This window comes from Equus caballus, chromosome 29 (assembly GCF_041296265.1).
Source record: "Equus caballus isolate H_3958 breed thoroughbred chromosome 29, TB-T2T, whole genome shotgun sequence".
In the NCBI taxonomy this organism is placed as follows: domain Eukaryota; kingdom Metazoa; phylum Chordata; class Mammalia; order Perissodactyla; family Equidae; genus Equus; species Equus caballus.
This window is the reverse complement of record NC_091712.1, coordinates 32,539,471-32,555,103: the sequence shown is the minus strand read 5'-3', so window position 1 is coordinate 32,555,103 and position 15,633 is coordinate 32,539,471. Positions and strand designations below refer to the sequence as shown.

The following is a 15,633-nucleotide window of genomic DNA, read 5'->3' as shown; positions in this document are numbered from 1 at the left end:
CACGTTTCTCGCTAGTTAATCTAGATCCCATTATCATCATTTCAGCCACTCTCGCCAGTACCTTCTACTCTCTTACCCTTTGTCCTTCTGCCACACCACACTACAAAACCCAAGCCCAGATCATCCCACCAGTCTCCTCCTGTGCCCTGGCGTGTAAGTGCCTCTGGAGGGAATTCACAACCACCAAGTGTCCAGTGTCAGCTGGGCCCTAAGCGGTGCCTGGAGGGCTCTGTCTTCTTTCATCTTGGGTTGTGCTATTTCTATATTGTAATCTTTGTAACTCTGCTCTATTCTGACCCTACCCCTGCTCCCTTTTCACCCTCTCACTTGGAGGGTAGCCTCACCTATCTTTTCTCACCCCGAGTTGATTATGGAGGCAAGCTTAAGGTCTGTTTCCACCTCCACGTTTACCAGCATCTTTTCTTACCTGACTTGGGAGGAGAAGGTGTTCCTCCTCTTGTACAGGCTCAATCTTCCACTGACCAACCCTACTTTCTTAGCACTGGCTACTAGGCTATAAACTTTACTTTTCATTTTCTCCCTCCCTCTACCCCCAGTATAAATCTCTAAGGCCACAGGGATTTTACTTCCATTTCATTTGCTGCAGACATGAGGTGTGAGAGTAAGAAAGCAATTGTGCATAATTCCAAGATTTTTGGCCCAAGCACTAGAAGCTTGGAGCTGCCCGTAACTGAGCTGAGGAAGGTCGTTAACGGAGCAGGTTTGGAGGGGAAGGTCAGAAATTCAGTTCTGGACATGTTAGCATGTTAGACATCCGAGTGGAGATGTTGAGTAGGCAGTAGGATGTACAGGTTTCAGAGAGGAGGGCCAGGGTGTAGGGGTAAATATAGGTGTTATCGGCATAAAGATGACGTTCAAATCCATGAGATGAGATGAGAGCCACAAGAAGAGTGTGGAAAATGAAGAGAAGGAGTCCAAGAACTGAGCCCTGGGACACTCCAAAGCTAAGAAGTCAGGAAGATGAAGAAAACTATCCAGGAGATTGGAAGGAAGAGGCCTGTACTATAATAAGAAGGAAAACCAGAGTGTAGTGCCCTGGGATCCAAGTGAAGAAAGTGTTACAACGAAGGAAGAGGGAGCAACTGTGTCCAGTGTTGCTGGTAAGTCACATAAAATGAGAGCAGAGAATTAACTATTGGATTTGACATTGTGGGGAGTCATCCTTGACCTTGACAAGAGTGGTTTTGATACACTGGGGGGAATGAAGCATGACTGGAGGGAGTTTGATAGAAAGCGGATGAATGAATGAAAAATAAAAAGAACCTACTAGTTTGTGGGGATACAAATTATGAAGAGAAAAATGGTTTCTGATAAAATCTTGGTGCAATTATAAACATATGGGCCCTGTCAGTTAATCTGCTCACTGTTTATAGTTCTAAATTGCAGTCCAGGCCCTTCAGCTCTTGCCTGAATAGATATTGACTATACTGGGGGCATGGCTTTGTACAAGGCACAGAGGTTATCCCTTTGCAGGTTCTTTCGCCTTTTCTCTGCCATCTCTTTGACCACTCAACTCCTTGAACAAGATTTCAATGAGAGGTCCCATTTATACACTTGTTGATTTCTTATCCTTGGGACTCGTTTTAATCTTTCTTCTATCTGTTTAACGCTAGTGACCTCCCTTCCTCTTATCCTGTGGTTGCCTGTTTGTCTAATCCATGAGAGTGTAGCTTTTGAAGACCTGGACTCAGCAATGAATGACTTCAGCTGTGGCCCACTGTGTGCTTTCTGGCCTTCATCAGTGCTTCTCTGATCCCTCTTTTTAGAGAGAATTTTATGTATAAGCTTTTTTGAACTGATATTGTGGGAGAGAGAAAGGAAGGGCCTGGCTATTTCTAATGCTTTTTACTGGGATTGGGTGTTTCTTATGTTCTCTAATAACCAAAATAGTAACTGTTTGGTACTGCCTCGTTGGCACTTTGTAAGGGGGAGAGAGTGTGTGTGTGTGGAGGTAGGAAGGAGTGGGAAAGAAGAGGAAAAGTCCCATCTTCTGTGTGCCTGTTGCTTTCATGTGATAGAGCTTAATGAGAAGCTAGTAGATTTATTTCCTGAGCTGTGATATATTTACTTGTAAAAGACTTGTACAGATCCTTGTTTGTTTGTTTGAAATGAGTGTTGATTATCTTGAGATACAGAGGCCGTGGTTGCTGCCCCAAGGAAGGGCTTACGAGTATAAAACGCTGTCCTAACAGGCTCGCTTCCAGACCTGCTTTGTGTCCCCAGTGGATTTTTTTCATTTGTGGCAGCAGTTAGCCTGCTGCAGTGGCAAATGCTTCAGCAAGGGCTTCCCATCCAGGGATGTCTTGGCTGCCAGGCTTTTAGTTTCCTGCTAGTGACGAGATGCATAGTGGGTTAAGTTAGGGCGCCAGGGAATCAGTTGCAGCAAAGTCTGCACTAAAGCAAGCCGGTCACCCTTTCACCCATGAGTGTGAGGCTTTTTGTGCCTGCAGGCCCAGTAGGCCAGTGCGTGGTGATATGATTTGGAGGGTGGGTGACAGTTTGAGCTGTGGTGTGAGCACAGAGGGTGAACAGCAGTGGCACTAAAGAGCCTGAGCATCCTGCTTGTCTCTCTGATTGGCTCTTTGCATCCTACACAGAACCAGGGGCCACATGGAGACAGAGACTGAGGATGACCTCCAGAGCCCAGCTCCCCTCGGTGTTTCTCCTCCTTGGACTGCTCTGTGGGAGCAGTACCCAGGCCCAGTACATCCTGTGATGAACAGTGATACGAATACTAAGTAGCATCCTGACAAAGACTGATCTCTACTCTCAAATCCTTTTTTGTAGTAGGAAGAATACATAATTGAGAATATATTATCTTTGCAGAATTAACAAAAGGAAACAAGAATAAGAGGGCATTAGCCTCTACTAAACAAACTGAGCTTATCTGAATCATCTAGCAAGCCAGTAAGAATATCATCTATGGACTGACTTTAAAAATGAGCCCAATGAGGACACAGGCACCTGAGCTACAGATTTCTGGAGCATGCTTAAGCTTTTATCACTTAGAAACAAAATCTCCAGGAGGCGACTGAGATCTTTTCATTTTGAAAATGCTTTAATAAGTGTTGACAACACTGTTTTGCAAAATGTAAAGGTACTATACAAATTCTTAATACAAAAAGAATAAATTAAAAGCAGATTTCTTTTTAATTCTGCAACTTTGTCTACAACATACATCTTTTTCAGTGATTACAGTTGAACAGAATCTAGGAAAATCATTTTACATGCTCTACAGTCAGTTTCAGGAGCAACCTAATCCTTTTCTCCCCATTATTAAACTAGAGTCGATTTTACACAACTTGTAATAAACTATTGACATTAATGTATATGTAAAACTTTACACCTAGTTAACTAAGCAGTAACTGGTCATCTGATAGCACCTGGATGAGGTTTGCTATATTTAGAACTAAACTAATACTGAATGAAAACAAATTGGAATTTTAACAGTTTCAACACTGACCTGCATATAATAAAATAAAGAACGCACCTGTCTCGTAACAAAGGCTGGTGCAGGCGTTTTCACCAGTCTTCTGGCTAAACAGGCAATTTCTTACACTATCCGAAGAATCCAATAGGGGCTTTAGATCAGACCAGGGGCTTCATAGTTCATCTTATTTTGTTTTAAAGAAATCGGGGCCTATAAAGAGCTTGCAAGTGCCTGGATACAATAATATCGTTTCCCACACTGATCATTAATCACGTCAGCCTCAAAGGACTAACACCTTATGTACACTTTGTAGTAACTGAACGCAGCCAAACAGTAAAACCTGTTTTACTTAATCTCTGTTCTTACTACCAGACTGTCCTGATGTTTGTCTGAACTGTAATTCCCCTTCCTGCTCCATTCCTTTCTGCCCCCCGAATCCAAAACCCAAGCGTTTAGAAAGAATTTTCGTCTTTCATTGCTTGTAACCCAACTGGGCTAAAAGCTTGATCGATTGACTTCAGACTTGATTTCAAACTGCTGTACGTGTGTAACCCACAGCCATGTAACCTTGTCACCTTCTGTTTCCCTTTTGACTTTTCCCGTTGCACATAGTTCAGTTTGATTATCCGTGTATCTTCTTTTGGGAGAAAGAAAAATGGCCCAATGTACAATGTTTCCGAATGGAGAAGGCAAAAACCCTGTTTGTAGCTCTGACTGTCAAAATAAGAGCAACAAAAATATCCCCCCATCCCTCCCTGGAATCATTTAATAACATTGTAACCAGTTTTATTTGTCCTGAAGGGTTTACCCCTAAAGTCTTCTGTGAATACGAATCTCTTCCCTGCACAGAGGTGGGGGAACCCGGCCCTGAATTGTCCAGACTGGGCTCAGCCTGTTGTGAGCCCCCAGTGTGACCCCCCCCCCCCGCCAAGTGCTTTTCAAGCTGCAGCGCAGAGGGAGCACCATGATTATTTATTTCATTTTAGTGTCCATTCTTACCCTCCTGGTCTGGTAGAGTCAGTCTATTGTTATTCTTGGATTACACATACATAAAAAACAAAGATTTTTCTTTTTACGCTAAAGCTAACTGCAATTCAGCTTTCCCACAAAACCACCCCCACCCTGGCTCCTGTCCCTGGCTGTCAAACGCCTTTCCATTCGATAGGAAGTCATTCCAAGTGAGAAAAGATATCCCCCCTCCCCCGACTTGCGCCAATAAGCACAGCATACCACCTCTGTGGAGACCGTGTTTGTGCCATTTTGAATAACCCAACTAAGAGTGTGCACTGGTTATTATAAAAGTATTTTTGAGGACTTTGAAGATTGATGGCTTTCCAGTTGTGTATTAAGCACAGCTCAAAACACATGTAAACGAGCAGCTCCCACACACCTTTTTTCTCTCTTCTTCCTTTTTCCTTCCTCTTTTGGTATCTGTGGAAAATATGGTATATCAAGGTGGCTGATGATGTTGTAAGCGTATAAACTGGGTCCTCTGGGAGCTGATATTTTTTTCAACCCTGCTCTACTAGTAGACAATGTGAGTAAAATCTTTCTACCTAAGGACATAGTTGGGTTCTTTGACTAAGTGACACATTGGTTACGGGTGCTGAGAGAAGTCGGATCTGAGCTCTTTGTCACACAAGTGCTAACAAACATAAAATGAGCCACAACACTTAAACACTCGAATGGATTGCAATGTGCTTTTCCCTTGGTTTCCCATAAAAAATAAAATGAAACACCTTGTGCAAAAAAATAGGATACACTTTTACTGGTTGTTTTAATGACAGAGAACCACTTTTGGCAATCATCACCTTACGTTTCCTACAAACCCCCCAAAGGAAAGCAGCTTTGTGTCTTGGGCTTAGGCTGAACCCCCGTACAGACCAGGGCTAAGAGTACACTCTGCTACCCACCCCCAGGTCTGTCCTCCTTCGTGTCCAGACTCATGGGATCCACGTCAGCAATGCCAGCCAAGACTCCCCGCCTTTACCATCACGTTGGGTTAGTTTTTCAGGCTCTCGACCGAGAGAGAAGGTGGAAGGTTAAGGGAGAGGGATAAAGAGGGGGAACAGTTTACAAATGGTTGACTTTCACGTGTGGCGTGTAGTAGCAGTTTAGAATTTGAAAGAGATTTCATTGCAGAAGGAATGTCTTCCTCTTGGCCCCTCTTATTTTTTTGTGTTTTTGTTTTTTAATTTTTTAAATCTTTGGCAGCATAGAACTGATTGTGATCCTCTGATGCATCTCTGACGTGTTAAGCCTCTTTTTTCATTCCCCCTCCCCCAACAGCCACTCCCCCCAGGGAATATTTCAGGGGTCAACTGAATATTCCCAGGAGGCATCCTCTTCACGAAGTGCTTGGTTGGCCTACAGGTGACAGGTTGGCCACAGCTTAATAGTCTTTCTGGATCACCCTGTACTTAAGTCCCCTTTCCTGGTCTCTACCAATGCCATTTGTCCACAGGAATTTGATGCCAGCCAGCTTCCCTGACAGTTCCTGGCCTGGGGGCTGTCATGGCAGGGAGAAGCCACCAAGGTGCCAGTGAGGATTGGTGCCTGGCTCTCTGTGGACAGGAGAGCCAGGGGCCACACAGTGGGACCGGAACCTTCCAGAATGTCTCCTCAGTCAGGTTTTTGAGGGTGAGGGGATACGGAGACGGGAGAAAAAAAGTGCTGAGGGCCGAAGCTGGTGCAGGGTGACAGTGCGTCTGGGTAAGGCAAATGAGAGGCAGTGAGGTGATCTCAGAATGGCGTTGAGTCGGTCAGATTGAGGCCGGCTGGCTCACACAAGGGTCCCGGGCTTGGCTTTTTCCTGCCCGTACCACTGGACGTCAGCTAGTTCTGGATAGAGGGAGGAATCCAGGAAACAGCTGTCACTGTAGCTCCTGCAGGGAATCCAAGAAGAGACTGTCAGTGGAGAAGGACACTTACCAGCCCGTGTTCAGAAATATGTGTTTATTTCTACAGGGCCCGCCATCGATCAGGAGTCATCCCTGTTCATAAGGCATGAGGCCTGATACAGTGCTGAGTACACAGAAGGCTCTCCCCGACTGAAAAAAGTCCATGTAAAAGGGACCTACGCCTTGAACATCCGTGAAGGAGGAAAATGGAGCTAACACTGAGGCAGCGGTTCTCAAGCTTGGCTGCATGCTGGAATCACCTGGGAACTCTCAAAATCACTCATGTCTGGGCCCCACCCTGGGGACGCTGGTTTAATTGGTCTGGGGTGTGCTTGGGCATTGAAGCTTTCAAAGCACCCCCCCCCTCCCCCCCGACCCCAAGTGATTCTGCCATGCAGCCAAGGCCAAGAGTCCCTTGGCTGGATTCCTCAGGATTTTTTTCAACAACAGTTGCCTGGGTTGTCCTCCATGAGACCTAAGGCATAACCACATTTCACTAGATTTTTATTCTTTCTAGAAGCACACTCGAAATGTCACGATTCCCTGTAGTGAAACTGAGGTGATTTTTGAATAGAGTTTAAAAACTTCTGAATCAATGCTGCTTATTTTAAATAGCATATATTGTTTTGTGATTACAAAAAAAGTGTATGGAAAATATATAGGAAGATATATAGAAAGTGAGACATCCCTATGTAGGTTGGGTAGAAGTAATTTTTACATATTAATAAGCAATCAGAGAGATATATCCAAGCCAATAATCATTACAAGTACTTATTAGGAAGAACAGCCCTCTCCAATGATCCTACACTAGCTCTTTCAAGGCAAGATAAAGGTCAGACCTCATCTCAGTGAACGGAGGAGTGGATGGGAATTTGTCCAGTAGGTGCCCAGAGGCTGCCTAAGCTGCTGGGAGCTGCTCATGTGGCTTTTTAAAAAATTTTTTTTGAGGAAGATTAGCCCTGAGCTAACATCTGCCAATCCTGTTTTTGCTGAGGAAGCCTGGCCCTGAGCTAACATCCGTGCCCATCTTCCTCTCCTTTATATGTGGGACGCCTACCACAGCATGGCGTGTCAAGAAGTGCCACGTCCGTACCCAGGATCTGGAACTGGTGAACCCCGGCCGCCGAGAAGCGGAACGTGTGAACTTAACCACTGTGCCACGGGGCCGGCCCCTCATTCCTGTGTTTTTAGTGTTTACTCCTAGGAACTCTTCTGAGTGTTCATTTGTGCTGATTCCTAAAGGGATGAAACCTGTAGGCCTTTAACCACAGCCTTCGGTTTGTGAAGTAACGTTTTGTGAATGACACTGGTCTGTGACTCTGGGTTAGTAGGTTTGTGTGTTGTTAAGGCTGGATTTTCAAGTTTGACCTCCCCAGAGCATATGCTATTTTAGGGGTAGTCATATCTTTTGGAAACACCGCAAGGACTTGCCATGAATGTCAGAAGATGGTTTCCTCCCCTGCTGCCGATCTCCCCATACCTTGCACTAGGGTTATGGTTGGGGATGGGTGATGGAACAGACCCTAAACCAGTGTGGTTCAAAGAAAAGCGAGTTTAAAGAGCTTCTTAAGTACAGTCTCAGGAATCAGTTTATGACTGAGAAGGATCAGTCATCTCCATTTTTGTGTTTGATTTGCTGACTTCTCTAGGCACAAACGGATGAAGGCAGTCTGGATTTTGTAAATGTTTCTCATCTGGCTTTAAAAAAAAACCATGAAAGTTGGAAAACCCAAGGCATCTCTGAGCACACTGTGGCCTTGAATGAGAGTCCTGTGCCTGGAACCCCTGAAACATACTGGGATTAATACTGCTTAAATGTGGCTTCAGAAACAAAGTAACATAAAGACTCTTAATTATGGTACCGGCCATGGTCATATATTACTGTATTTAGGTGGTAAATGCTGACTCTGCTGCACCCTCCCTGCAAGATTCTGCTCCATCCTGAGAAAACTTTTGCCATTGTGCCTGAGGGATTGAGAAACTTTCTGTGGCAAAAGGTTGGTTGGACTCCACAGTGGACATGATACTGTCCTTTGGGGACAGTCCCTCCCTAATTCCATGTGGTCCTGGTGGTGCTCTCCACTAGGGTGTCACCCCCTACCCTCACCAAGGGTGGACAAGTGACCCAGGTGGGCCAATTAAGAGTCCTCCAACCAGTCACTGGTTCAAAGATGGGCATATGCCCAAGCAAGGCCAAGCAGCTTTCACACTATGAGGATGTTGGGCTCCTCCTGAGAGTGCAGGAGGTAGAGGTAGAGATGGAAAGAGAACTAGAAAGCCCTGGCTCCATTTGTGTTTAGCCATGAGACAGGTACGATAATGCAAAACTCATTAGTTTATAAAGGAACAGTTGGATCCAAATCACATTTCTGGAAGTTGAAATAAATTCAGGTTACCTGCTCAGACAGCTAAAGCTTTTTATTAATATTTGTGGAAAAAACACTTAAGATTTCTCATTCGCCTAAGTTCCGGCTTCCTTCCTCTTAAAGTTTGCATTTCAAAGACATGGCCTAGGGGGCCTGCCCCATGGCCAAGTGGTTAGGTTCCCACACTGTGCTTCCTGGCCCAGGGTTCACTGGTTCAGATTCCAAGCATGGACCTACACACTATTCATCAGGCCATGCTGTGGCAGCATCCCACACAGAAGAACTAGAAGGACCTACAACCAGGATACACAACTATGTACTGGGGCCTTTGGGGAGGGGAAAAAAAAGAGAGATGACCCAGGAAAGAGTTCCTGGAGAAAACCAGGTAGAACATTTACATCTCAAAGGCACAGGGAAAGAATGCAAGTTCCTCCAAGAATAACTTTCATTTCCTAAATCCAGATCTTTTAAAATATCTACAAGCCTTTTGAGATGAACAGCAGAGATTCTGAGATTGGTAAAAAGATTAGGTGGGCTTTGCATTGCTTCTAGAACTACATTTCTGTTCTTGTAAAGACTAGATTTGTAAGATAAGTACAGCTGTTTTTAATTCCTCAAGGAATTGGGTGCAACTTGAATGAAGCCAATAAGATCTTTAAAATATACTCAGTTGAATTTTGTTTTTTAACAGTTTGGTGGCAGCAGTGGGATCCAAAGGAGACTTCTGACAGCTTCAGGAATGGGAAACGGGCATTCATACCCATGGACCCTTTGGCTCCTCTGTCTGTCTTGCCATTTTGGATGGTTGTGGGTAGGTCCCTCTCAGTGCCAAGCTCTGCTCAACTTGCGCTTGGCTTCCAATCTAACTGGCTTTCCAGTCCAGGATTAAGTGGCAGGAGGCTCTAACAGAGTGCCAGTCCTCAGCCCTCGCTGGGGCTGCAGTCTCAGTCCAGGGCTTAGCAGGTCAGCTTGAGCTGGCAGATGGTTTCACCCAGCACTTCAGTCCCTAGCCCTTGGTTAGTGCACAGTCTTTGGGGACGCCTCTTGCATCCATGGGGTCATTCAATACTGCCTGGAATATTTACTCTTTGTCCCAGCTGAAACCCGACAAGATTTTTCTTTTTTTAAGATTGGCCCTGAGCTAATCTGTTGCCAATCTTCCTCTTATTTTTTTTTCTCCCCAAAGCCCCAGTACATAGTTGTATATCCTAGTTGTAGGTCATTCTAGTTCTTCTAGGTGGGACCCCACCACAGTGTGGCTTGATGAGTGGTGCATAGGTCCATGCCCAGGATCAGAACCAGAGAACCCCACGCTGCCAAGGTAGAGCATGTGAACTTAATGACTCAGCCACAGGGCCAGCCTCCCTGACAAGATATTTGAAAGAATTTTTGAAGTAGTTCTATGGTCATAAGTTGGCCAAATTGGAAGCTGATACTCAGAGCCCCATAGAACTTTTTCTCTGGCTTTCTCCCTCTAAGCCAAAATAAACTGTGTGCCCAAGAAAAACATTCTGAAGTCTTTTGTGGGAGGACTTGCTAAAACATTCTGATGACAAAGTTCTAAATCTAGAACATAAGCATCTTTGGATTTCCATCTTGGTTGAAGATCTTCTCCCTGATATAAGGACGCAAACTGAAGATAATGTACAGCCTTGTGTCACTTAACAGTGGTGCTATGTTCTGAGAAATGCATTATTAGGTGCTTTCATCTTTGTGCAAACACCACAGAGTGTACTTATGCAAACCTAGGTGGTTATAGCTACTACACACCTAGGCTATATGGTACTAATCTTATGGGACCACCACCATGTGTGCAGTCTGTCCCTGACTGAAAGGTTATGTGGTGCCTGACTGTAGTTGGATGGGTGGATCAACTTATGTCATTCAAGTCGCAGCCAAATTCCATGAGGAATTAAAAACAACTGTACTTGTCTTACAAATCTAGTCTTTACAAAAACAGAAATGCAGCTCCAGAAGCAATTCAGACCCCACTTATCCTTTTTACCAGTCCCCAATCGTCCTGTATTCATCTCAAAAGTCTTGCAGGTATCGTGAAAATTCTGGCCTTAAGAAAGCGAAGTCCTCTTGGCAGGAGCTTGCATTCTTTCCCTGTGCCTTTGAGATATAAATGTTCTATGTGGTCTTCTCCAGGAACTCTTATCTAGGCCGTCTCTTTGAAATGCAAACTTCAGGGAGGTAATTCTTATCAGAAGGAATAAAAGAATAGGGAATGCTATTTGGAACTTAGGCAAATGAAAAATCTTAAGTGTCTTCTCCACAAATATTAATAAAAAGCTTTAGCCTTCTGAGCAGGTAACTTTAATTTATTCTAACTTCTAGAAACACGATTTGGATCCAACTGCTCTTTTACAGAATAGTGAATTTTGCATTATCGTACCTCTCTCATGGATAAAATTTTAAAATGAAAGCTGTAAGAGCTTTGTTCACATCTGTCTGTATGTTTATGCATGTATGTATGTTGTAAATGTGTATTTTCCTACCTCGGGATGGTATTGCCAAAATTAATTTGCAAAAGAGCTCTATTTATTTGGCTTAAAAAAATAAGCACATATCAAATTAAGTATTAGAAAACTCTCAGAAGTATAGAAACTTAAATGTTTTTCAAGTTAATGTGATCTAGGATAAATCTTTAGTAAATAAAAGCTAGTTTTAAGTTTGTTGGTTTAATTAAAATAGCTATGTCTTCAGAGTTATCAGCACCAAATACAATGAAGATGTAAAACTTTTTATTCTACCTGGATTTACTAGTCAAATAAGTTCATGTTACTTCTGTTAGAAAGTTTGTCAGCAAGGAAGATAAGGTGTTGGTTAGCTACTTAAGGTCTTGAGAAATTTTCACTACTAACATAAACATAATTGTTAAGAACAAGTGAACAAATATGTATTGGTCATGGTCTGTATGTTTCTCACTGGGTATGAGTTTTTTCCTGTCAACAGGCAACTGCTAATTTTGTAGCAAAGAAATTACTTGAAAACATCATTCCTACATGAGGTGCCCCTCACTGTTTTGCATAGTGACCTCAGAACTCATTTTACTGGCCAGGTAAACCAAGAACTCTGCAGAGTCCTTCCTATGCTACAGCTGCATTGCCCGTTTTATCCTCAATCTTCAGGACTAGTAGAAAGGACTAATGGCATCATTAAAACCCAACTAGGAAAATTTTGTGAGACTTTGGAACTTCCCTGAACCAAGGTGCTGTCTCTAGTCCTTTTGCATCTAAGGTCCTTACCTTCTGAAAAACTTAAGCTCATTCCCTACAAAACAGTAACCAGCAGACCCATGCACCTGCCTCATTCTCTATTCTGTGACCCTCAAACTGCCCAACAGGACCTATTAAAATATTGCCAGTCACCTATTATCTATTCCCAGAAACACCTCTCACGAGTTAAAGCAGCTTATGCTGAACAAGAATACAACCTGACGTCTGACTCCCCTCATGACCTACTCTCTGGAGAATATATCTACTGGAGAAGACATCAACTAAAGGACTCCCTTTCCCTTGTTGGAACGGACCTTTTCTGGTACTGCTCCCCAATTCCCGTGTAGCTAAACTCGAAGGAATCACAGGACCTGAATGGACTAGCAAAGCCACCAGTGATCTTAAACTCAAGATCTTCTGGCATCCAGAAGCAGATGACATCAGATGTAGATAGCTATCCCAAGACACTGGACCAGGCCTGTATAACTTACAGCTTGATTTCCACCTCTGTTGTCCTTTACTATGAAAATCAAATGGGGGAAATTAATCAGACTTCTAGGCATATCTGTTTTTTTCTCATTTGCCCTTTTCCATTGCTCCCTGACCTGGAAAGATAATGCCCTCATCTGTATCTTCCAGATGACTGCCAAGGGAGGTAACCTTTCAGACTGTGGGATTTGCCATCTAAAACTCTGATCTGTCCATGATATTGCAGATCCCCTGGTCCTTTCTGTAACCAATTTTTCTATCCTTAATGCTACCATAAACAACACCGAATTCCCTTTGATGCCAGCTACAGAGTTGAACTTTGGTAGCCAGACTTCCCGGTGCCTTGTTTTTCCCTTTCTCTGATTATAACTGTACTTGCCTAATTAGATACAAATACCTATGCAAACTGTAGTACATCTGCACCCCTGCATTCTTATCATTATCTAAATCAGGTGGGCCCCCAGTCACAAAAAAATCTCACCAGCAGCACCCAGCTTTGCAAGGAATTTTGAACAACTTTTTATTTCAGCCTAGGAGATGTACTGCCCGAATGCACCAAAAACCTAACTGACCCCTGGCTTGAATATGCAAATACAACAATCCAGGCAAATGAATCCATTAACAATACTGCTTTAGCAGGAGTCGTTTCTACCCCGACAGGCTTTATCTTTGTCTGTAGCGGTTATCATTCTCCTTGGGCCTATGAACGCCAAGATGGTTGGAGCATAACTGGGCAATGCCTCTTAGGTTATTTAACTGTCCACAACCCAACTGAGACACTTCATTGGTCAACTCCCCTGAATTTACATTGTTGAGCTAGGCGGGACTTACTGGGAGATATTTGTGATTCAGGATTTGCTTCCTTTTGCAGATCCCTACTTCCCTGGTTAGGAGTGCAAATGAGGCTATGACCAAAAACCTCTCTTTAACCCTTGGAAACATAGCCCATTCTACTGCTAAGACCGTAGCCACCCAACAAAAATCCCTAGACACTGTAGCTAAAGTTGTCCTTGACAGTAGGATGGCCCTTGATTATTTCTTAGGGGAACAAGGAGGTGTCTGTGCCAGAGTCAACACCACTTCTTAGACTTGGATTAATACTTCTGGGGAAGTTGAGCTTCAATTGCATATGATCTGAGAACAAACCCATGGGTTACAACAAGTCCAATCTGGCTCATCTTGGAATTTTGATTTATTCAGTTGCCTACCAACAGGACTGAGCTCATGGTTTGGATCTATACTATAATTTGGTCTTTCTATCCTATTGTCATTTTGTTTTGTGTTGTAATTTTTAAAGTACTCAGTTGTGGTCTATCCAGCCTTTGTAAAAATAACAAATCTGATAGACTGATGCTTGCCTAATGCCTCAAAATGATATCTAACACCTATACCCTTGACAGTCTCCCTACCATGACCCTCTATTTTGACTCACTGTAAGTTGCTCAGATGTGGCCTTTTGGTTATTATTAACCCTGAAAGCTTTTCTCACTCTGAGTAAAGGTGTCTAGTCATGGCATGGTGAAGAAAAGTAAACAAAATGGGTGATCAGTCAACAGGTGAAGTCCATGCAGAAGAAACACCTAACAATATATTGGGTGACCAGTGCCTCCTAATGAGGACTTGATCAAAAAGGGAAAATGAAGAACCAAACTAAAATGAAGTCATGTAGGTCACAGACAAAACGGAGACAGTCAACACAGGCTCACAAAGGAAATGTAACCTAACTGTACAGGAATTTACAGCTCTTCTCAGAAATCAACAGAGCCAATCCTCAAACACCAAGTCTGTTTACACCACCATGGGGCTTCCTCGTCCCCCTGACTCAGCTACCCTGATCCAAATATGCAGAGTTTGGTTTTTTACATTTTTGTTGTTTAAATGAGGTCAATGAAATCCACTTGCCATTTCCTTCTTCCATGGGACAAGACACCTGAAGAATGTCCTCCTCAGCTCTGAGGGACATGTATTCCATTGACAATGTCTTTGATCAAGAAAAAAAAAAAAAAGGAAAGAAGGAAAACAATACCTAAATGACATGGTTAATCAGCCATGCTTCCTGCAAAAGATCTTGATCAAGAGGGGAGAATGTGAAAGGATTTCAATCTAAAATGGAACCAGAGGATATGAAATGGAAAATCTCAGCATGTGCCCTCAGAAGAATGGACCTAAGAACCAAGAGACTGATTTCCCAAAAATGCCTCATTTACAGAAGACAGAGACTTATCTCCTGACCAGGCAACATCTGGCAAGAATCTCTCCATCCTCAAGCCAAAGAACTCACTGTTTAGACTCTGGCTGGAGCTCCCCCTCTTTGCACTCCTTGCCCATAAATACATCCTGCCCCAAACCCTCAAATGGACTATAGTATGCATTTCCCAAATTTCAATTCCTCTGCTATTCCTGAATAAACTCAACTTCTGGTAATTTGAGTTTGCCTCAGTTTACCTCCTTATGTAAGTTGACAGCCATATGGGAACATTCTAATTCGATAAGATTGTTCGTTTAAGAAGTACACTTCAAAGCAAGGGCTCCCAAATCAAACAACCAGAGTGGTATACCTATTTTAACTGACATGCAAAAGTCTCCAAAAGGATTCAAGATTCCAAAATAGGTTCATTGAAAGATTCATTACAAAAAGGTAGTGAAAAATTAAACACACATGGGGTACCTAAAACAAAAGACTCTAAAACTGACCTGGCTCCTACTGCTCCCCTTGATCCTCCTTTACCTGAGTCCTCACGGTTGACTCATCTTTTATGTGAACTGCCTTTCCACTCTGAAGAGACTACAAGATCATAAACAAAAGTCTGCCAAGTTATTGGCCTTACAGACGCCCCCATATGGACCCTGCACAAGGTTGATGGGACTGTGAGGGATTTTCCAGTAAACTCCTACCAGTTATTCCCTTAAAAAGCCAAGGGGAGACTCCAATTAAAATTAATGGAAAACCTTGCCAAACCCTGGGAGTTGCCAGGGCTACACTCTCTACTTTAAACCCCAATCACTCCGAAGCCTACAGATTGCTCAGGATGCTGGGAAGGCTGGCAGAAGCTGACAAAGGGTGAGTATTACCAGAGTCATCTCTCCCAGATGTCCAGTGCCCGACTGAGAGAGGAATATAACATTTCACACTGTCCCTTCCTTTCCAAATGCAGACCCCCTCATTATTGATCCTTTCTCTCCCAGAGACTGCTGTCTTTCTTTGG

General features: G+C 43.4%; 1 protein-coding gene across 29 annotated transcripts in view; it reads right to left on the bottom strand.

Moving 5' to 3' along the window:
* Positions 1-3,060: 3,060 nt before the first annotated feature.
* FRMD4A (FERM domain containing 4A) overlaps positions 3,061-15,633 on the bottom strand; it is a 589,108-nt gene continuing 576,535 nt past the window's right edge. For all 29 annotated transcript variants that reach the window (XM_070255327.1, XM_070255323.1, XM_070255306.1 and 26 more), the window contains one exon: positions 3,061-6,336. Coding sequence is in view for 19 of the 29 variants with exons in the window: in XM_070255323.1 (XP_070111424.1) it covers positions 6,234-6,336 (103 nt within the window). In the remaining 10 variants the exon portion in view is untranslated. The remainder of the gene's footprint in view (positions 6,337-15,633) is intronic.